The following is a 22,466-nucleotide window of genomic DNA, read 5'->3' on the forward strand; positions in this document are numbered from 1 at the left end:
AGGAATACAATGAGAAGACTCTTGTTGTTGACAGAGTCAACATCCATCAAACTGCAGTTAATTTTCTTAGGTCCAGTCTGATCAACTGCAGCTTGAAAAAGCTAAGTAACTTCTGTCACCACAGTTTTACAGGCTCCTTGACCATATTAAGGATTGTTTTGGGGTGTTCCTAAACACGAAAGTAATTATTTCTTTTTTTTTATCTTACCATATTTTTTTTAAGTTTTTGAGGTCAAGTCAGCTTTTATTAATCTGGACTATTTCCAGATTAATAGTCAACGATTATTCTGAAATATCCCCATCCACTGCAAAACACAGGATTTCAGGCCTGAATCCCACTTCCAGCTGTCATGGAAATTTCCAGTCCTATCCCAAAGGAAAATTCCATTTTCAGCCTTCCATTCACACCCCTGTTTAGGGAAGGGTGTGCTTTGAATTAATGTCCCCCTCAAATCTCATTGATGCAGCTCATTCTAACTTATTTCAACTGTCTCAAACCCTATGATTTATCCACAGAAAATCATGCTCATTTCACAAATTAATGAAAGAATGGCTTCTAAAGAAGTAAATGTGTTTATGTGATGTAACACATTTACTATCAAAAGTGTAGTAAGCAGTAAGTTTATCTAGTAAAAAAAAAAAAGAAAAAGGTGTTACAATCTCTTATTGACACACTGCACTTTATAGACATTATTTTCTTGCTAAGGAGACAACTTGTTCTTTAGCCCAAAACATTTTAATTTAGTAACATATATGATACAAAAAGAATTACTAAGTGAGTGTAGTTGTAACTGTGTTGCTAAAATTGCAGCAGTTCACACTAAATAAATTAAGGGTATTAGAGCGACATGTGTCAGAAATTTAAACCTCCAAGATAATGACAACTGAGCAAGTATTCAAACAGCATATTCGTGGCTTTGAGAAAAACGTCCAGACCCAACTAGAACCATTTGTTGAGGTCTGTAGAGTTTCTTTTTTACTTTCCTATGTATGCTATAAAATATTTTAAACATTCCCCCTTCTCGTTGTTTGAAACTGAAATGTGAATTATTTTTTTTTAATATCCCAATGCTTCTTTGGCTCTGTTTAAATCAACGGCAAGTAATTCTTGTAATAAAATGAGCAGTATTAGCTATAATTCTTGAAGGACGACTTAGTAAAATACGGACTTTTCTATGCATTCTTTTGGCACATAATCTAACATTTTTACTGCTTGCATAATGATGGAACTATTGGTTTTAATGCCATTTATTATTTCAGTAGATAGAGTTCAAACTGTGTAGAGCCTAGGCTCTCTAATAGATAGATAGTGGATATTGTAGGAATATTTCTTGCTCGTGGGAAGCAAGACAGGAGCTGACAGTTTAACAGTGGGTGCATTTGTGGGTGAAATTCAGTACTGGGAAAGGGGCCAGTTCCCGGTGATTTCATTCTTCAGGAGAGAACATTAATGCAGGCATCTTGCTGTAGCCAAGGGAAGCCAGCTCCCCTGACCCTCATCATCCCAAATGAGAGCATGGCCAGGAGCCACGAGACACCGAGTGCCCAGCCCGGGGAAGAGCGGAGGGAAGCCCGGAGCAGGGAGCAGCTGGCACCGGCTCCTGGAGCCGAGGGGCTGCGGAGGAGGAGGAGGAGAAGGGCTGGCCAGGCTGCTCCCAGCCACTGCCAGCACCACATTCCCCTGCAGCCAGGCTCCCTGCGGAGCTCTTAGCACGGCCCTGCTGCTTTGGGAACACAGGCTGACCCCTGCTTCTGATCCTTTTAAAAAACTGTTATTTCCCTTCTGTAATATTTGTGTTACTGCCATGTCAGCGCTCTGTTTATTCCATTTCTCTCAAGGACAAGAAAGCATCAAACCATACTTCTAAACTTACCACATATACTTCATATAGAATTAACATATGTTAAAAGAGTAAAACACATCTTAATGTGCCCTTCTAAAGAATTATTATCCTGAGAATGGTAAAGCCAATCTCTTTGGAGAAGCTGGAGCACAATGACTTGCCCTTCCAACTTTCCTATCTTCTTTTGTTCAGGACAAGGGTGGAGTTCAAAAAGCAGGCAGTAAGGATTTCACCTTTGTTGATAATCCATGAAACACCTGAGAATAAATCTGATCCTAAATTTAGTCCCCCTGTAAAATAACTAAAGGAACAGTAACTGAAATTGAACAGGTTGTTATATTTTAAATGTACTTTTCACTGCTCTGTATTCAACACTCAGGTTAGCGGCCAAATCTCCTTTCCACACAAATCAATCACTTTGTGACTGACTTCAATAGGAAACTGATTTCCTACTTTGAACCTTGGCTACACCTTTGTACCTCCAGTTAAGCTATCTCTTCTCCATGTTTTCTCAAATTTACTCTACTTAGAGGCTCGCTGCTTTCCCAGTATTTCATAATGGAAAAGGTGCAGAACACATCAAATCAGGAACAAATAAATTGTTATTTTCCCTGTACAAACCAAAGAGTTTCAAAGAAGGACTCAGGGCTTGAGAATTCTCCTGTGACCGCATTGTTTTCCTGTTGCCAAGGCCTGTGGTGGGATCTGGGTTCTTGTTGTGGTGACAAAGTAAGTTCTTCCACCACAAGTAAATGTCGTCCCCACAAAATGGAATAATTTCCAACTCAGCATGACAGTTAAAGCCCTTGGCTTTCAGCACACTGGGACTTAAGCAGCAAATCAAATAACCCATTTTCTTTTTGATGCAGTGCCATGTGGTTGGCTACTTAGAATCTCACTTTTTGTGCAGTGATAAAATTCTCTTCTGCCCCTCACTACTGGGCATTTGCTGTGACATGCATGAGAATTCCAGGCACATATAGGAAAAAATCAACTTGCCATGGAAGATTTACTGGTGAGGCAACGGTCAAATTTTTTCTTTCTCTGCAATTCTGAGCCTGGAACAGCTTCCTTGTCTCCAGCAGATGAGAACGAAATCTGGCTCATTTAATCTAATTTTGTCTCCGCCAACAGATCCTTCTCTCAGTTCTGGTCTGCAGAGCTGATTTTTATAATAGCTTCAATAGGAAAAAAAGAGAGAAAAAATTAAAAATCTCACCGTAGAGAGCCTCCAATGTTTCCTCTGGACATATTATAACTCCCACTGTTAACCAGTAACTGTGTATCTTTTTTTTTTTGGAATAATGATGCCCATAATACTGGAAGCTCTAACATTTACTCAGCCAAGACCATTTATCTTGTTATAACAGGATCAGCATCTCAGCTGGGGCTTCTGGATGCGACTCCACTACAAACAAAATTAAAACCACCAGTCAGCTGGAATTAATAGTATATGGGAGCCACACTGTTACTCTGCTCACACACGGAAGGACGTGTGGAGGGTGTTAAATCCCAGCACAATGCACTGGGAGAAATGGATTTTTCCATAATTACCAAACCCCTTAGATAGCAGCTATCACCAGGAACCAGGAGAGCTCCTGAAAATATTGCTCCAGCATTCCTAATGGATGGTTTTCCTCGTGGCTACGTCGGCAAGAGCTCAGTGCCAGCTCCCCCCTCCTCCTGCACTGCAATACGTAGGAAGCCTTTATTCCCAAACGGGAGCGTTTGCTTGCTGACATCACATGCGGTAGGATCCTTTTGTTTGCCTGTGTCTCCTGCATTGAAATGTTTGTCTGAGTCACAGATCCCGCTGCCTCCCTTCCCCTATGTCATGCTGCTTGCTTCAGAGCTTCTCCCTGACTCATAGTTTTTAAATTTTGACACAGCCCAGTTTGCTGCATGGCAACTCAATACTTTTCCCTTTAATATTTTATTACGTAATTTTTATCTAAACCTTATAATGATGCAGAAACCACTGCCTTCCCCCCCTCCTTTTTTTTTTTTTTTTTGCAGCCTTTTTTGAATAGGGAGATTTTATGACTCAGATTCAGCACTGAATTTCGTTTCAAGGCAAAGTCAGTTTAGTGTATACTAAATAAAAAATTTAAGATAGTGACTCCCACAACTTGAATTCTCCATTTAGCTGCTGGCTGAGTTTCCTCAGCTCTAACGTTACCGAGTGCTCTGCCAAAAGGGGTCATCTCTGTGCATGTGTACAAACACTCCTCATAATTGAAGTAATTACTGTTTTGCAGTGCAGCACCTTTCTTCTCCTCTAATAATCTCCTTGATTTGCTTTTTCTTAATAAAAAGAGGACAAAGAGCTGCTGTGCTTTCAGTGTACTTTCATTCTCTGGGTTTAGACTCCGGAGCTGCTGATATTGCTGGTGCCTAAGTCTGGGTTTCCTCTTTATTACAGCCATGAACAAAAGAGACCCTGATTACAGCAAGAAATGAAATGAAGAATGTGGAAGTAAGGGCTATGCAGCAGTTTGGTTCAAGTCTGAGCCACGGTAAAATATTCCCACTTACTGAGACAGGAAGATAAAATTATCGTGCTGGATTAAATCCTTTGTCCTTCAGATGCAGCCTTTCATCTCTTGTTGCCACTACAGGATAAATGAGAAGTTCAAAGCAGAGCTTTGATTGTCCTTGACCAAGGACTTTGCGGCAGGTGAGGGCTAAAGCCCCACTCTGGTGTAGCACAGAAAGCTGCATTTCTCTTCCAGCATCCACTGCCTGTGTCCTGCTCTGAGCCCGTGGTGAGCACACAGTGCTGCATCCAACCTCCTTAAAATTCAGGTACACACAAAGCCAAATGACTGATCCACATGCCTGTCATTAAATGTGCTGTGCTAGGGGCTCTCATTTCATTGTCTTTTTAACCAGTGTGAAAGATGGTTGTAGCCCACCCACCCCCTCAAAAACAAACAAACAAACAAACAAACAAACAAACAAACAAAAGCCCCAACCCTAAAGCTGAAGCTGTTTGTTATAGAAAACATAGATTTTTTATTATAAAAGTACAATTATGTCATACACAAAGGAATTTTGTGCCACAGGAATTTGCACATTGCAGTCTTAATGTTCAAATAAAGTCCTGAGCAGGAAGTGAAGCTGAGAGTCTCTCAGGCTGCCTTTGGCTGTGTGTTCACTCTGCCACTGCTCTCCTGCAGGTTTTTAACATTCCACTTTGGAATCACTGTTGCTTCTCCTCCTCTGTCCGTGGCCGTTTCCGAGGGTTCAGCTCAGTCCCTTCTGCGCTGTGAGTGACAGCTGGAGGCTGCACATCTCGGAAGCCATGGGACTGGAAAATGGAAGGAAAATCATGTGCTAAGGCTTGTAGGGATAGAAAGCATGAGTAACCAGTCCCCAGAAGATCATGCTGTCATTTATTCGGGATGAGCAGCCACTGAATGTTTATAGACCAGGTTAAGCTCAGCACTGCAAACTTTACAACACATGTGCCAACTTATGTCTGCTCATTTTGTTTTTTAAAGATATTTTATTTTCACCAACCAGGCTATCACTTTCATTTTACTGTTTATCACCCCTATGGCTATGAAAAACTGCTTCTCTGTAAATTAACTTATGTTGCCTATTTAAATAAATCAAAAGACAAATCCATCAGCTCCCACAGAAGCAAGGAGATGACTGGATTAATTGCCTCAGTCATTTTCAGAAACAAAACTGTGAATTTCTACAACCTAGGATATTTTTGTTCCGTGTACCTACTTAATGAACTGAAAACATCAATGAGACATTGTAAGAGAACAGCAGAGCTGAATCTGTCTCTAGACTGCAAAGACTCTTCCAGCATAGTAATTTATGGGACACAATGGGATGAAAACCTTTGACTGCCAAAAACTAAATGTAGAAGTGAAAACTACATGCTGCTACTCAGGAGAGTGCTTGAAGTGATCTATCTGGCCTAGTACCACTCATGTTTTCTGCAGCTCACAATTTAATTTTTAACCATTTTAAAATATGAAAGATCTCCAAGTCAGTTAGTTAAACATGTCATGGATGCAGATGGAGATGATGAGATGTTGTGTGAAGCTTGCAACTCTCTGAATTCCCATCTCCAGACAAATGCTGTGCAGAGAGCACTGCTGACAGCTCAGTGAAGACTCTGAGTGCAGACTTAGGGAGGAAAAGGCATTAATCAGAACACAAAATTGCTTTGCTGATCCAAAATGCTCAAGTAGAGACAATGTGGGGACGAGAGCATTTCAGGAATGCTGACATTTTGGGTTGGTGCAGTGTGAGGAAAGCAGGCAGAATTACCATCAGACGTGACTCTTCCCAAATGCCAGTGTGTCCCACACCGAGATCAATCCCAAATCCCAGCAAAATGTCTTAAGTCTCCCATCTCTGTATTTCTATTTCTGAATGCCTCACCTCACCCAACCCAGGCTTTTTAAAGGAACAAACATCAAGAGGTGTTACAAGGGCAGGATCTGTGCAGCCCCTCTGCTATTTATAAGCAACTCAAGTGTTATTCTAAAGAGCATAATGGGGAATCTTCAAGTTTAATGTTTCACTGCATCTAATCTCTGCCATTTCCCTGAGGCACAAAGGTGGATCTGTAGCCAAGTATCCACTTAATCCAGAATGCTGACTCCCAGTGAAAGCATTCCAAGGGTTATAAGGGCCAGAACATAAAGCAGGCTGCCCAGGATGGGTGTCTTGCACTTGGTTACAGGCAGTACCTTGAAAATGCAAGAATTTTGTGTATATTTGTGAGGTTTGGTAGTGAGTTTCAGATGGTGAGGACATGCCTGCTGGAACCAAGGACAAAGCTCAGCCTTCTGTCATTTTGAATTGTTCCTTGATGTCCTCTGGATTTACACCCTCTGCAGCAAGACTGGCAAGGGTAGATGTCTTTATTACCTGAGCAGCGCTCCCATTGCTGGCCTGGCACACCCTCCACAATTCAGGGAAACACAATTCCTACCCGGAATTTAGATCCTGGGTCTCTGTCTTTCACTATGAAATAATCAGGTCACATTCCTGGGAAATTCAGGTGAATCAGCCGAGCTACTTACTCCCTTGTGCATAAATCAATTTCCATTTCTATACTCTGCATTTAAGAATGAATCCTTATCAGCCTGTGGAAGAAAGGATTTCATGGGAGAGGAGTTCCACAGCCCCCTCAGAGTGGTGACTGACTCCAGTGTGCTGGAAAGGACAGGGATAAAAAAATCCCAGAGCTCACTCATGAATTTACACATTTCATCACTCATGGGTACTGAGCAGCCGCTTCGCAAATGGTACCAATGAACCTCATTTGCACATTTCTGAGTCCTAAGGAATTATTTTTTTAAGTTTTTTTTTTTTTTTTTTGTATGCTGGTTATACACAAATCTGAATTGGAAACACTGGACATGTATTGACATCTTTCAGTTTAACTATGGAATGAGAAATGGTAATAGCAGACTGTTATCAGACCTGAATTTCATGAAAGAAATGGGGATAATCCATTTTTTACTAAAAGAAATCATCTGCTGAAGCAATTCATCAGGATTAAGGGAAAAAACACAGGGATAATCTTAAATTTTAACTAATCTTCGATTAGGATTCACTCTCAACTCCATTTCAAGATAGTGTGCATTTACACAGAAGAGAGCATAGCTGTCTTATGGTGCTTATAAAACTGAAAGAAAAAGGCAATTAAACTAAGATAAAATCCATCTGTTTGTCAGCTGGAGAAAAAAGGACTCACATCACATGATCCAAAAAACCTTGAGATGTAATCCCACTTCCCCTTCCAGTCTTTATAAAAGTATATATTTGCAGTATTTCTTCTGTCCAGGTGAATACATTCAGGAGTGTGGGGGGAAAAAAAAAATCTGATTTCTGTTTGAAAGTTTGGGGATCTCATCTGATGGCAGCATTAAAATCTGCAGAAAATGCTATGGCAACGTGTTTCCATGAGGACACGTAGCAAATAGTTATGGAATTGTACCTATGGATCTGACATCTGAGGATGTAAGGGTTGAGTGGTGCTGTCTTTTTAAACCTAAATGCAGCTTAGACAGCATCTCTTCTCATTAATATGTATCTAAGCACTCCACAACAGGAAATAATCACAGGATTTAACTAGGGATGAATAGGGACTCCAGCCATAAGCTGGAATCTCCTTCTATGATAGGGACAGAAGAGAAAAATCTGTGTATATTGGCTGGGTGTAGGGTCAGTGTAGGATAAACTGGGTGGGTTACACCACACAGAGAGCTGGGGAAATACCTATGGAACAAAGCACTGGTGAGGCTTCTGGAAAACCAGGTTTAATTCTGGTCATTCTCATCCTTCAGGATGAACTCAGCTGGAACAGATGCAAAGAGGCACCTGAGAAACCACACCCTACCTGACCAGAGAGAAAACTGTTCAGGTCTCCCAGAATGAAGGCTCAGTGATCCTGGTAACTGCATTTAGGGCAAAAGTTAACATCAGGGGCAGATAAAATAAGCAGCACCAGCAGCAGAACAGAGGTAGACAGGCTGCCTGAAAGTTTGATCTGGAAATCAAAAGTATTTTAACTTTGAGTAGACAAAACGTTGGGATCACTTTTCTAAAGAGAAAAAGATCAAATTACCCCTAAATCTGGAGAGATCCCACTATTAATGCTTCCCTTCAGAAGGCAGCTGAAAAGCAACACTAAGAGAGCAAAGACCACTCTGAGATTTGTGTGAAATTCCTTTCCAGCTGACACTGTGCTCCCACCTGTGAATCTCCATCCCCAAAGGAACACTCACTGTGATGTGATAGGCTACGGTGGATTCCTTCTGACTCGGTGATTTGTACAGCGTGGCCAACCTGGTAAAACAAACCCCAGGTAATTTTACTTAATTAATACACTAATAAACATACCAAATAGCCAGTGACTAGACATAAGTTTTCCTACAGTACCAGTGGAATTCTTAGGGATGTATTTTCATATAGGTCATTCAAACTGTGGATTCCCATCCTTATATGACCTGTCAGCTCAAACACAATCTAAACCTACTAAAAAGAGTGAATGATTAATTAGCCTTGTTTCATCACAGTATTTGATGACATTTTTGGAACAATATTCATCATCAATTAATTCCAAATGTCACTTTCTTAAAATGCAAACAAAAAGGGTTTTGAGCACAACTCTTCCTTACTCCATTAATCACTTGTTCTTTGACCTCCCAAAGCTGGGAGAGACCTTCAAGAATTCCAGTACTTCCAGGGAGGCTTTTTCCAGAGATCTCGCAAGCCTGTCAATATAACCCAGCAGCTGGAGATGTTCTATTTCTAAGCCTGCCCTTGCCACTGACACACAGCACAACCTTGAGAAAATAGTTTCCTTTTTATTTCTCCTCTGACACTTCCCTGATTTGCTGCATTTAGATTCTAAGCAATACACCTTGATTTGTGTTCTATAGTAAATGCTTGCATAATATAGAGAGAAAATTGCAAAGCAGCTTAAAAGGAAAGGGGTATTCAACCCTTGCCAGGGCTGCACCATGCCCACCTCCCCAAAACTCACACTTACATAAGCCAATCTAGAAAGTGTTCTGCTCTCTGTAGCAAGACACCCTGCCAAAAATCCTGTTAATTATTTTCGGGGGGTTTTTTCCTCCCTGAGGTGCCATTCTATTAGAGAGCACGTAATTACAGCCTGAGGAACGCTGCCACTTCATGTTAGCTACACAGGGAATTCCTCAGAACACTCAAATGCTGGGTTATACTTGACAAAATTGCCCAAATCTGGAGCTGCAGAAGCCAGGCTTTCACAAGAGCTCAGCTGGAGCCTCTGACTCAACTGGATCTTTCCTCCCAGCAAAGAGAACCCTTAGAATCCCTCTCTGACATTTTCAGTAGTAGAGAGAAAGGAGGAGACAGGTATCAGAGTTGGCCAAAGACACTTCAGAAGTATTTTATAAAAGGCAAATGGATCCTCAAATGATCTTTGTGCCTCAATAACCTGATATCAAAACAACAAAACCACAATGGGATCATCAGCTATGGGCAGCCTGTGCAGAAATAAGACAGCACTGAGCTATTTCTACTTTTACAGTTGTATCCAGAGTTGCTGTTTCTGCAGGCCCCACTCCATGTCAGCTGCAGATTTACATCAGTAAATAAGCCAGGTTTGTCTGTCCTTGGCTTGTTTTCTGGAACTTCTATTTGCAGCCTTCCTAGCTCTGTTGCACAAGAAAAAAAGTTCTTTTCATATATAAAATTAACTTTTGTTCACTCTGCAATCATTATGTTGATGCAACTTGTCCTAAAAAGACTGTTAACTAATCAGTGATGTTAATTTAATTCCAAATTAAACAGCCTGCTGTAATCATCCTGCATTGCCTTCAAACTTAGAATGTAAAAACAAAACTCCCCAAGAAAGTGTCACTGCATTTTTCTTTCAAATTCAACAAGCAAAACTCTGCACAACAACATTCCAGCAGCATTTTTGCTCACTGTTTGCACAAGATTAGGGAATTATAGCACAGCTCCTTAATCTCAAGCTGCTGCATGGTGATATTATATACAGGACAAATTTAACTGACCAGGAAAGAGAAATGACCTTGCAATGTGAAGAAGGGAAAAAAGAATCAGGAAACAAGAGGAGATCTCATTGCAACAAACAGAATTTCACAGTTTTGAGAAGGTTCAAGCCCTGAAGCTCAGGGTCAGCAGCCTGTCCTGAGGGTCACTGGCTACGTGGCTTTAAAGCCTTCTTTGGCATCTCTGGCTTTGGACTAACTGGGGATGAAAACATTGAAGCAAAAAAATTCTTCTGAAAGAAATTATAGTGGCTACAACCAACCATGGAGGAGTGGGAGGTTCTTTATAATAAGACTGTTGAAATTACACCTCTTCAGAGTGGGGCATAAAAATCACCTTGTGACCCACCAGCTCAATACCTGCACTGAGTCTATGGCAAAAATTCACATTAAAGTAAGAGTTTTACTCAAAAAAAACCCCAACCTTATCTTGCAAAATGCAGATAGTAAAATAAATTTTCTACTCAGCCACCAGATCCTAAATTCTTGTGTGTGAACAACTGCCATTAGGATGCTACACTTTTATAAACCATGGCATCTTGTCAGGAAGAACCCACCATGGTGGGGAGGAGGAACCTGACAGTTCAGCCCACACTGTCCCAGACTGAAAGAGAAAATTCCTGAGCCTTGGGAGTCTGGGATGTAGCAGAGCAAGGCCAGGAGCCAAATTCAAACCTCTGCTTGGCCCCCATGGCCAGTCTGAAAGATTTTCCAGTGCCATTCTTGTATTTTCATGGATTTTCCTCACGTTTCCCTCACCTCTGACTGTTGTCCCAGTGGAAGATTAAACGGACAGTGGCAGCGTGTCCCCAGCTTTCTCCTGAGGAACACAAAATGACAGATCATTATCTCTTACACCACCCCCAGCAGCAAGCTGAAATAAAATTAATCTTCAAACCCCCCCCACAATGATTAAAACAAAATATGCCTTTTTTGCTGTGATGCATCACATCTTTTTCATCCTTTCAAGGATTTCACAACAAATACATCGAGACAAGGAATAACCTCTGTAGTCCATATGTTTTATGGATATCTTGATGCAATACTTCCGTATTTGTAGAAAAATTTTATGGATGCCTAATAAAGGACAGGTACTAGACAAGTCTTGAAAACAGAGGCAGCTTGAAGAAGAGATTTGCCTAATTACTACTGAAGAAGTCTGGTGAGGAGGTCTAAATCCTACTTCAGAACTGTGATATTCTGTCTCTCAGGCATAATTATGAGCAAACATTAGTCCCTTTGGGATACCAGCTTTGGGAGAAAGTCAACGATTATTAAAGTATTAAAGGCCCCTGGAGCAGTCTTCTGCTTCTGACAGCAAAATGCAAAATAACACAACCAAAAGCAAGGAGCAGGAAGGTGTGGTGGAGAGAAGGAAGTTTGGATTTTTATCCTGCTCCAGGGACTCAGTCCCATTGTTTCAGCTCACACCTGACCACAAGTCAATGTACAGACATCTTGATTGGGTGCTTTTTCCTCTGTTTATCCTGTCAGCAGTACAAAGCTGGATTGCATTTTAAAACAGTCAAGTTTCCCCTGTCCACCTGCTCTTTCCTGTCCACCCCTCCCTGGTCTCCTCCACATCCCCAGCCCCTCGTGCCCCCGGTGCTCTGGTATTTATTAGAGCAGAGAGAAGGAAAAAAAAATATGATCCCACTGTAATGAAGACCTAGACCCTCTGGGCATCTTGCCAGACCTTGCTCCACTATATCTGAGCTGGGATTAAAGATTTTGGCTCTCAGAAATGGCTCTGAGGCAGAGATCAAAACACATTTTACAATGGCTACAAATTCCACACCAACACGTTTCCAACTGCACTGAATATGAGTGAAAAATGCTACTGTAAAATGAGATATTTCAGAGTTGAACTGCCTGTAGATTAGTATTTGACCTCCTTTCTAAATATATTTAGTAGAAATGTCTAGGAACACCCAGCTTAGCTATCACTAGTGGGAAAGAAAGCTGTCCCCTTCATAAAGCTCCTGACTTAATACCTTGCAGCATCTGTGCTTCTTTCTTTTTTCTTTTTTTTTCTCATAATTAAGATCTTCCCTTCTGCTAAGGAGCTGAATAAGAATTTAGAGATTAATGCTTTCATGAAAAAACTGTTTCTCAGGCAATGGGGGAAAAAAGCCAATTTAGTGATTTTACTTGGGGGTTGCTGCTGACCCCTCCCTCAACAGTTCCTTTGGTTTCACCAAACCATGGAGGAGTGGGAGGTTCCTTAGCCTTTATGATGGGACTTTCGAAATACCATCTCTTCTGAGCAGAGCATCAAAACCACTTGGTTAAATATTTTCCCAACTGGGACCAAGATGCATTTTTGGAAGAGTTCACACTGCTCAGTTTAACAATACTGTGGTCACACACGCTGGGGAGAGTCACAGTCAGCTCCACAGGAGGTCATGTCAAATTAATTGTTTGTGAAAGAAATTATGCACAAGGCAAGGCAGGATATCTGGGAATTATAACCTCCCCTGAATGTCCTCACATTCTTTACTGTCCCCATGACTCAATAAACACAACAGCTCCCAAACAATGCTGGCCAGTGAAAAAAGACAGACTCTATTAGCTTTAATTGAGTTTGTAGCCAGAAAGGCTGCCAAAAATAATCCATCAGAGAGAGCAAGAGGCAAAACTGACATAAAGGGTTTGATCCTGGGAGCTGGGTCTGCTTGCACAGCTCCAAATTCCACATTCTTCACATTCCTGCAGGAGATGGGCTGTGTTTGCTCATTTTACCCTATATCTCTGCCAAATGGTTTGGTACCTGTACAGACTCTGGGAACATCTTTGCCTTTGTACTGTCCCCTTCTCTCTCCTCTCCAGAGCAAGGGAATCATTACTTAGCTCACAGAAATGGAAGGATTTTGTGCCCTTTAAATGAATCATAAAATAATGCAAAGCTACAGCCTGAAATAAGATTTAAATGCTGAACCTTTCCTTAATTTGTAGAAATCTCCACTTCAGAACTGTTTTATTTTCCCCTGTGACTGCAGCAGAAAGGCATGGATGAGGTATCTGCTCATTATAGGGCAAAATTGAGCAGCCTAGAAAAAAAATCTTTAACCTGGCTCAGGGCAGGCTGTGCCTGAGGATCCCACAGAGAACTTCCCTCTACATCATAACTGCAGAGAATTCCAGTGATACAGCAAATAAGAAATGCCTTTGCAAATAATTAATGGGACATATTCAAGGGTAATGGGAAAATAAACAATTTAGACTGTTTGGGAGAGGCAGTGAATGGTTCACAGGGAATTTAGGAAATTGCAGCTTAGTTTGGGGTATGCAACCATTAAGCTGGGTTCTTTTTTGAGTGATTTAACCTTCTCCTCACCACATCCCTGCTAGAGGTTTACTGCTCCTAGGTACATTTTTTGGATTATTTTTCTAGGTACATAAAGCCAAAGGAAAGGAACTCGTATATCAATTTCCAGCTCAAAGCTAAACACTTACCTAAAGCAGGTACCAATGTGGACTGGCTTTGTCCAATTCTTGTTGTCATTTGGTTTGTCAGAACTACCTGAAAGGGGAAACAGAAGCAAAGAAATAAGAAAATCTCCTGGAAATCATATTAGTGGTGGGAGGGAAGAGAGGGAATTTACAAAAAAGCTTTTACTGATGAAGCAGTTACTCAGGCAAAATTCTTGGCAACTGTGATGAGAAGCTGAAAAGGTACCTCATCTTTTCAGAACAAATTAAGAGAAATCTGCAAAATGTATTTTTGGTTTGAATGGGAGATTTCTTTCATTCAAGACTTTAAAGAAATCTCAATTTCTCCCTCCCCAAGGAAGGCAAGCTCCACACAGCTGATTTATCCCACATTTGTCCTAAATGCTGTTTGGATCTGTGTTTAGCTGCAGGTGACTTGCACTGGCCCTCCACAAGGAGCCAGCTCTCAGTCCCTGGGGTAAATGAACTCAGTGGTGCTGCTCACAATGTCTATTAGCCTGGTGATTACCTGAATTTCTGTGCTTTGTAGTCTAAAAATGCACAAGTGGGTACAACACAAAGCAGAATGGAAGTGAACAGACAGAGAGGGGGAGTGTTTTCGCAGCCCAAATCACTCGTGGGAGGCTCACAGACAGTCTAGGTTAGATCCCTGGTAGAAGTGGGGGTGAGTAAGACAGGAAAGAGCCAGGAATATTAATGACAAAGTTCATTAAAAATTAAAAATTGTACCCATCTAAGACCCTAGAGAGTTCCATTGTTTGACATGCTCAGACGATTCTTGCTGGAGCAGCTCAGAAAAGTGTGTGACAGCAAACAGTTCCACTGAGCACACCCTAAAACATTCACACAGCTGAGAGCCCAGCACAGATATTGCACATTTTAGAGAAGTAACTCATCTCAAGTGCATGGTAACAACCCCAAATAGCCTCCTCATCTCCCTGCTGGAGAAGGGCTGGGCATCCTCACTCCAAGTCCATCTTTAGGATCTGACTTCCTACCATATTAGAGCATCCAGAGCTGCCTGACAAGCAATCCCTGGCATGCAGGCTGGATTTAGCCTGCTCACAGCTCATGGAACTCACTCAGACACCACTAACAAGAGGGCAAATCCAAGTAAAACCATTCCTGAAGCTCTGACTCCTTTAGCAAGAGTTTATTTAGCAACTTTGTACTAAACTGCTCCCTGGCTCAGAAGAAATTATTTATGTATTTCATCCTTGACCAAAGAGAAACATTGTCCAGGGACAGCAGCTGCTCTTCAAGGTCACCAGGTACCAAGCTGTGGGGGAAAGCACTCAGGAAACCTGAGGTTGTGCAAACCCCAGACCATCATCTCCCTGGTGCCCAGAGCAGCAGGAAGGAGCTCCACAGCTCATGTCAGGACACTTTGGGAATGCTGGGCTCTTCCCTTCCCACAGCTCCCAGAGGAAGCACAAGAGGAGTTTTATTTTTAGCAGCTTGGAACAAAAGCCAACTGCGCCAGAGTGTTGTGGGTGACAAGGTCACAAATCACCTGGACACTCTTAGAGGCACAAGCACCATTTTGAGGGCTGAGGAAGCTCCAATTCCTGAACAATGCTTCTCTGAGCTGCCAGAGACTTCCAAAACAACTTCTGGAACAGCTGCAGCTTCCCAGTGCCATCTGCTGGCTGCGGGTCTGCTGCCTCCAGACCATCAGTGACGTAGGAACAATGCCCAGGAAGGAGGCTCTGGGTTTCCATGGATGCCAGAAGAGGAGGCCAATCCAGCAGATAAAGTGGTTTTCCTCCCTAGGAATGCTAAAACCATATTTTTATTTTTAAACAGAGAGTGGAAAGTTGTGTTGGAACTGCTGAATGTTCCAAGGTTTTTTTGTAGGTAAAGTCACCAGAGGAGCATTCCTTGTCCAAGCAAATCATTGGAGATGATGGCAAACAGCATTAGAAATGCCATAATTAAGATCCACAGGATGCTGTTGATGCAAATTTTACTTATTTTGGCAAGTCTAGGAATTTCCCACCTTTTAGGTGTTTTACCTTTGGGATCTCTGTATGTTTACCAACTAAACTAGCAAGAGTGAATGCGGAGGGTATTACTGCAGTTTTATTTTGCTATTTAGAGACAAAAGCAATTCACATTTCCTTAATTCTTTGTAAAAAAAAAGTAGCATCTTTTGGGATTTAAGCCTGCCCTGGACTTACAGCTGATTTATGGTCGTTGGCTATGATGATGAGCTGCTGTGCCAGCCCGTTCAGCAGCCTTGTGCGCAGCGACAGGTCCTCAAAGTCGTGGCGAAAGGGAAAGGCAATTCCATCAATCACCACCAGACGGACCTAAATGCAGGAGAAAAGATAAAAAACTGCCATTACCATCCTATAAAAAAATGACAAAAAGCAGCAAGACCTGTTTTTAAGTGCACTGGAGTGTTTTATATCATCCTTAGGTGAATATGACTGGCAAAGCTGAACTTAAAGCCTTGCAGAGGAGAAACTGGAGAAAATAATCATTAAACAGCAGAACTGTACTTCAATCAACTCTCCACAACCATCAATTAATCCACCTTCTTCCTCAAAAAGTAAATCCAAATCCAAATCAGAATTCAGGCTCTCTGGAGCCACTGCTGAGATAATTCAGCTGTTATCAGTGATCTGTCTTGGAAACATGTTTAACAGATGCCTAAAGATATTGCAGGCACATTGCACTGGAGCTGAGGATCCATCTTGCCTCAAGATGTTTGCTTTGCTGAATTATTTCTTTTGTAGCAATCATTAGCTGAAGTCAGAGAACACTGCAGCTGCTGGCTCATCACCCTCAAGACACTGTATAAACATTAGTCTGGGATTTTGATTTATTCTAACTTCATTTGTTGTGGCTGTTTTGATGACCCAAGTCTGAAATACAGGAGGGAGATGGATGGTCTTACAGTGCCTGCATGTTCAGGTGTCACTCAGATCCTTGATATCTACAAGCTCTTGCATTACTGCACAAGATAACAAAGCAGAAACGACACAAAAATCCTGATTTTCTGCATTACTGATTTAACTCATTACTGGAAAGTCTCTTTATGACTGGAACATACAAGCCTGCACATTTCACACTGTGAAATGGTCCTGGGCCTCCAACTGAAAAAAAAAAAAATCCTCTTAATGTGCAAAAGAAGATTAAATAGTTGGGATTAAAAGAAGACATTCATCGTATTCTCATTTTCTCTTCTTTCTACAAATTCTTTTCCACAAGCCTGTACATCTTCCTCATGTATCATTCCTTTAAGAACAATCAGCTTAACAGCATAAACATGACTCATGCTAGACAGGAATGTATATGTGGTTATGTAACTTGGCTATCAAAAATATGTCTAGGTAAGATGCAACTTAGTTAAATTTCTCCCAGTCTTTACACTTTAGTTAAATTTTTCCCAATCTTTACACTTTAGTTAAATTTCTCCCAATCTTTACACTTTCAAGTGTAAAGGGAGCTTGGTAACACCTGCCTTGTCCCTGCCAGCCTTGCTCTAGTAGACCTTAAAGAATTAGGTTTTTTATTACAAGAATATTTTCTATCAGTCTTTCTTATATTATTACAAGACCTCAAACTAATTCATATTTCCAAATGGCACATTTGGAGCTCTAACTCTACATCTTTCTTATCTCTAAACCTCTACAACTTTTTCTCTCTCCAAAAAACCCTAAAATCTGGAGGCTTGCTGTGGTCCCAGACTTGGCTCCAGAGGAATCAGACTAATTTTAATGAGAGCTGGACTGCAGTGAGCAATCTGTCAAGTCGCTTCTAGCCTGTCCAAGGAATCAGCAGAAGGTCTTGTGGTTCTTCTGCAACCTTCAGCACTTCAGGCTGCAGGCCAAGCCCAGATAATCAGCACAGATGGTTCCAGGGAGCTGCAGCCCAGTGGAACTGTGCTAATGAAGCCATGTACTTTCCACAAGAGCAAACACAACAGGGCACCGTTAGTACCTGGCAGGGAAAGGGAAATACCAGACTACACCGAGCAAAAGTGAGGCTCCCATCTGTGTTTTCAAGAACACAACAGCTCCCATGAATGAAAAATTTGCAATATATACAAAAGACATTCTAATCCAACACTGATTTGTGCTCTGATAGACCAAGGCACAGTCATATTTCCCAGATCCTGACAAGGAATGATCTGCAGTGCAGAACCCAGAAATCTGGAGGGGAGGTGGTGAAAATCTGCCTTACAATAGCATTTCTCTAAGACATTAAGCACTAAGAAACTTTCTGGCTGCAGTCCACCCAAGAGTCAAGCTGCAAGCTCTGGTTGCTTGTAGCAACAGAAGATGCACTGAAAAGAAGAGTCACTTGGATGGTGCAGGATATTTCTGTTGCTCAGTGATCTTTTAGGGCAAAAACGGTGGCACCAAGCCTTTCTGATGCCAGCCTCATGGTCACCACATACCCCCCTGGCTCCGAGGCTCTTGTGTGGAGCAGTTCTGTGCTGATTCACAGCTCAGTGCTCACAGAAATGGAACATGTGGCAGCACAGACCCGGTGTCCTCAACTCAGAGTGGAAATTCAGGAGGATGGCAAAAGCAAATTACTCTTGAGAGTAACTGGGACAGGAACGAAAAGGCAAACAAGCAGAAGGCTTTACATTTGTACTCTGCTATCAGCCAATATTTTACTGCCAAGCTGATGAGGTACCAAGGTGTTTACTCCTGTTACTACAGCAGACAAAAAACCTTCAGCGTGAAGATGAGTGACACCTCCTGAGAAGCCTGCAACAACCCTTACCTTGGAATGCTCTGACAGGAATTCTGGCAGGAGGTAGACCTGGGCCAGCAGCTCTGTGTAGTCACGACAACGGAAGTAATAGATGTGAGAGAGGATATTTTCCAGAGAGAAAGTCTCCAAAGCTTTCCGATGATCTGAGAACAAAACAAACAGATGAGTAAATGAGTCAGAATTCTGTACGAGCATATTGTTACTTTCATCATCCCACCAAACCTTGCCCTCCACACATAGCAACAGCAAAGCCCCCAGAAACAGAACAGGCAAGGTAAGGAGTGTGGAAACATATTTTCCATCTGGCTTGAAAGTCAGGAAGGTGGTGAGCAGATGCTATCCCAGCATTTGCACAAAGACACTCTGGAGCCTCCAAGGGAGGCCTCCAACAATGAAAAATTTATTTCTGAAGCAAGAACTTCTCCAGTAAATCATTTTCAAGCCAGAACACCACCAGAGGACATCAGGGACTATTAATCATCCCTTGTTTAATATACAGGCAGTAACTCGTTTAATACAGAGTCTTAAAAAACCTCAGTTGAAACAGAAGTTTGGTGCATAAATTCTCCATGAATAACACAAAAGTTGTGTCCTCATCCCCAAGAGACTGATGAGAGAATAACACTCTTATTAAAAGCAGTCTGGCTATATTAACTATATGGAGGAGCTGAATTCCAGCTACAGCTTTACTCTGTGGGGCTTCAGCAGCAACATTGCCTCATAATATTCTGCTGTTCCTCTTTTCTTTCCCCACCTGTTCCTGTGTTTTGAAACAAAACACTCAGTTTTGCTCAACAGGTGCAAAGATGATCACTAATGTGCTAAAAAACTGGAAGGAAGGAAAAGAAAAGAGGAAAGGAGGAAGGGCAAACACCAAAACCCCACATGCCACCTAAAACCCCCAAGATCAAAATGTTCACAAAATCACCATGTAGAAAAAGAATTATTTTTGAAGTAGCCCAGCTCAGTCTGCTCCAGACACCGATGTAGTTCAGGGTTTGAGACACACAGGTGGAAATAAAAAGCTCTTGGCAAACACTCCAAAAGTAACACTGCAGCCTACGAGACACTTGTTTCACTCCATTCTTGCCTCCTCCAGAAAGAAATGAATTAGCAACCTACCCTCTTCTTGCTGAGCCTCAGCAATAAGGTGGCAGTGCTGCACACAGGCAGCTGCAATGTCCACCACTCTGTCCACCATAAAACTTCCCTCAGTGTCAATGAACACGGCTTCTCCAGCAACGCCCCCGAAGCACTCTGGGATCTGGACATCCACTGCCAGCTGCATGCTGCCATGGCAAACAGAAATAGAGATCAGTATCTGCATCCCAGAGCTGTCCCAGCTCACTCCTGGAGTGACATTCCTGCTGAGGAATACACGGGACAGGGACCAGTACAATCGTTATTATATTTATAATGCTGGAGAAGAATCAGAGATTGCAATCACTACAACAAGAAAAATGGACTTAATTCTCAGCTGAGTTAAACAAGAAGTGATTCTTGGCTGCACACAAGTCATGGGACAATGAAGTACCACAGCTGTGTTTTGCCGACACCGGGTGCTCCGCAGATCTCGGTGATTTTTGTCAGCTGCACTCCACCTCCCAGGATGTTGTCCAGTGCTGAACAGAAGGTGATGATGAAGCCCTGGGCTTGCTCTTCTTCCAGAAGCTCCAGGGCTGTGCATTTCCTGGTGGCACCTGATCCCCCAGCTGTCCTTGCTGCATCTCCGTGACATTCCTGCCTCACCACCTGCAGTGCTTCCAGTGCCTCTTCCCTGGAGATTCCAATTTCTAGAGAAGCCAAAACCACAAAACATCACCTTTATTTTATAAGCAGTGACTGATTCTGCAGCAGGACACAAAATGATCCATATTCACCCTCTCAGGACAACATGCACACAGCCCTGGTATTAATGATGTGATCTTCAAACTTTTATTGTCATAGATAGTAAAACGATTGATAATCAAAATCCCAGACTGGTTTGGGTTGGAAGGGGCTGTAAAGACCACCCAGTTCCACCCCTGCCATGGGCAGGGTCACCTTCCACTATCCCAGGTTGCTCAAAAGCTTCACCCAGCCTGGCCTGGGACACTTCCAGGGATCCAGGGGCAGCCACAGCTTCTCTGGGCACCCTGTGCCAGGGCCTGCTCACCCTCACAGGGAGGAATCACTACGCACTCCTTGAAAAAGACAATTTTCTAACTTCGAACAGGCTTGTTTTGTTTAAATCGCATAGTAAAAAGAAAAATGAAGCTGGGGAAAGAGGAGGGATGAGCCTAACAGAATCCTTTCGTTTTCCTGCATCCCATTTCCATCCATCAGTGTCAGCAGATCTTTTACCAGAATCGTCTTTATTATTCACCGTGCCCATTTCCCGGAGGTCTCACTGGGGCGTCCCAGGGGCCGGGACAGGGAAGGGGAAAGGGAAAGGGCCCGGAAGATCCCGGGGAGGCCCCGCGGAGCCGAAGGCCGCCGGTACCTTTGCTCAGGCCGCAGGGGCCGGTGTCCAGCAGCTCCTGCGCCGTCTGGAAGCCGGCGGCAGCGAGGCGTGCGCGCAGGGCGGGGGCCAGCGGCAGCGTGCCCACCTCCCGCTGCATCGCGGCCCCGCCACCGGGCCGCACCGGCACCGGACACGCCCCGGATCGCTCCGGACACGCCTCGGATCGCTCCGGACACGCCTCGGATCGCTCCGGACACGCCTCGGATCGCTCCGGACACGCCCCGGATCGCTCCGGACACGCCCCGGATCGCTCCGGACACGCCTCGAAAGGCTCCGGACACGCCCCGGATCTCTCCGGACACGCCTCGGACACGCCCAGAGAGCAGCGATCGCTCCCGGCCCCGCCCACCGATCCCTCCCCTCACGCTCTGGCCCCGCCCCCGCCCCACCCTGGCGCGAACCTGGCGGGTGGCGGCGCTGCACATGCGCGGAGCCGTTCCCGCGTGTCGGGGCCGTTCCCGCTCGTCGGGGCCGTTCGAGCCGGGGTGAGCGGATCCGCCTGGGCCGCGGGTGTCCGTGGGCTCTGGGAAGGGGCTGGAGTGGGCATTCCCCACCCGGGAGTGCCGCTGGATGAGAGCCGCCTATGTGCCCTCCGAGAGGCTGCTGCTCCTGGCGGGTTCTGTGATGTCCCGGTTGTCGCCTCTCCCGTCCCACTTGTGTCCCCACACCGGCCGTTCCCACAGGGCACTCTGAGGCAGGGCAGGAGGCTGTTTTCCCCTTCCATCTCTGGATATTTCTGTAGGAAACAGACATAAATTTAAGCAGGTTCTGAAGTCAGAAATAACTTCTTTACGCTGAGGTGCTTTGCAGCGTGATGACGTTTCCTACCTTTTCCCAGTTCTGTTCAGGAAAGAAGATGGCTCATCCCATCCCTCTCCCATTTCCATGCCCAGTCAAGCTTGGAAGTATAAAAGGAGACTCCCTGGAAGCTGACCTTCATGAGTATGTCAGGGAAGGGAACTACATGAAAGTGAAGAAGATTCTGAAAAAAGGTAAAAGCTAAGTTTAGATAAGTACTGGCCGAAAATATTTACTTTTTCCTGTATTCTTTTATTTCTGGTAAAAAATAGTCAGAATACTGCTTGTAGAATACCGTTTTCTGAGTGAAATATATTAGCAAAATGATTTATAGCTGCCTTTTCCATTAAGTGGGAATAGTTCTCAAATAAAAAAATATATTAAAATGAATTAATTGAAATAAAACTAATCTTTTATTAGTAAAGTGCTGATAAGGATATGAGGCACTGTAAAACTGAAATTCTGAACGTCAGCGGTAGGAATGGGGTTTTAGTTTGGACTGCCAAATGCTTTAGGTACGGTTCAAGACCTTAAACATTTTGACAACCAGATTAGTAGCCACATAGGAATAGGGGATTTTGTACATGAAACCAA

At 43.2% G+C, this 22,466-nt stretch overlaps 2 protein-coding genes across 4 annotated transcripts in view; one reads left to right on the top strand and one right to left on the bottom strand.

Annotated features, from left to right (window-relative positions):
- Positions 1-4,930: 4,930 nt before the first annotated feature.
- Positions 4,931-22,042, bottom strand: RAD51C (RAD51 paralog C). Of its 3 annotated transcripts, none has more exons than XM_058854136.1 (10): positions 21,903-22,042; positions 21,476-21,810; positions 20,106-20,364; positions 19,694-19,860; positions 18,581-18,714; positions 16,018-16,149; positions 13,841-13,907; positions 11,144-11,204; positions 8,606-8,666; positions 4,931-5,154 (listed from the first exon to the last, which is right to left on the bottom strand). In XM_058854136.1, exons 1-10 carry the CDS (start codon positions 21,959-21,961, stop codon positions 5,047-5,049), a joined length of 1,383 nt encoding a protein of 460 aa, XP_058710119.1. In that variant the 5' UTR covers positions 21,962-22,042; the 3' UTR covers positions 4,931-5,046. The 3 variants fall into 3 exon arrangements, with proteins under 3 accessions (XP_058710119.1, XP_058710120.1, XP_058710121.1); XM_058854137.1 differs by having other exon boundaries at positions 8,606-8,681; positions 11,143-11,204; XM_058854138.1 differs by lacking the exons at positions 21,476-21,810; positions 21,903-22,042 and adding an exon at positions 21,054-21,308.
- TEX14 (testis expressed 14, intercellular bridge forming factor) overlaps positions 21,931-22,466 on the top strand; it is a 29,582-nt gene continuing 29,046 nt past the window's right edge. Inside the window, exon 1 of the mRNA XM_058854135.1 lies at positions 21,931-22,066. Within this exon, the coding sequence (XP_058710118.1) occupies positions 21,931-22,066 (136 nt within the window). The remainder of the gene's footprint in view (positions 22,067-22,466) is intronic.

The sequence above is a fragment of the Poecile atricapillus genome, chromosome 21 (assembly GCF_030490865.1).
Source record: "Poecile atricapillus isolate bPoeAtr1 chromosome 21, bPoeAtr1.hap1, whole genome shotgun sequence".
NCBI classification, from domain to species: domain Eukaryota; kingdom Metazoa; phylum Chordata; class Aves; order Passeriformes; family Paridae; genus Poecile; species Poecile atricapillus.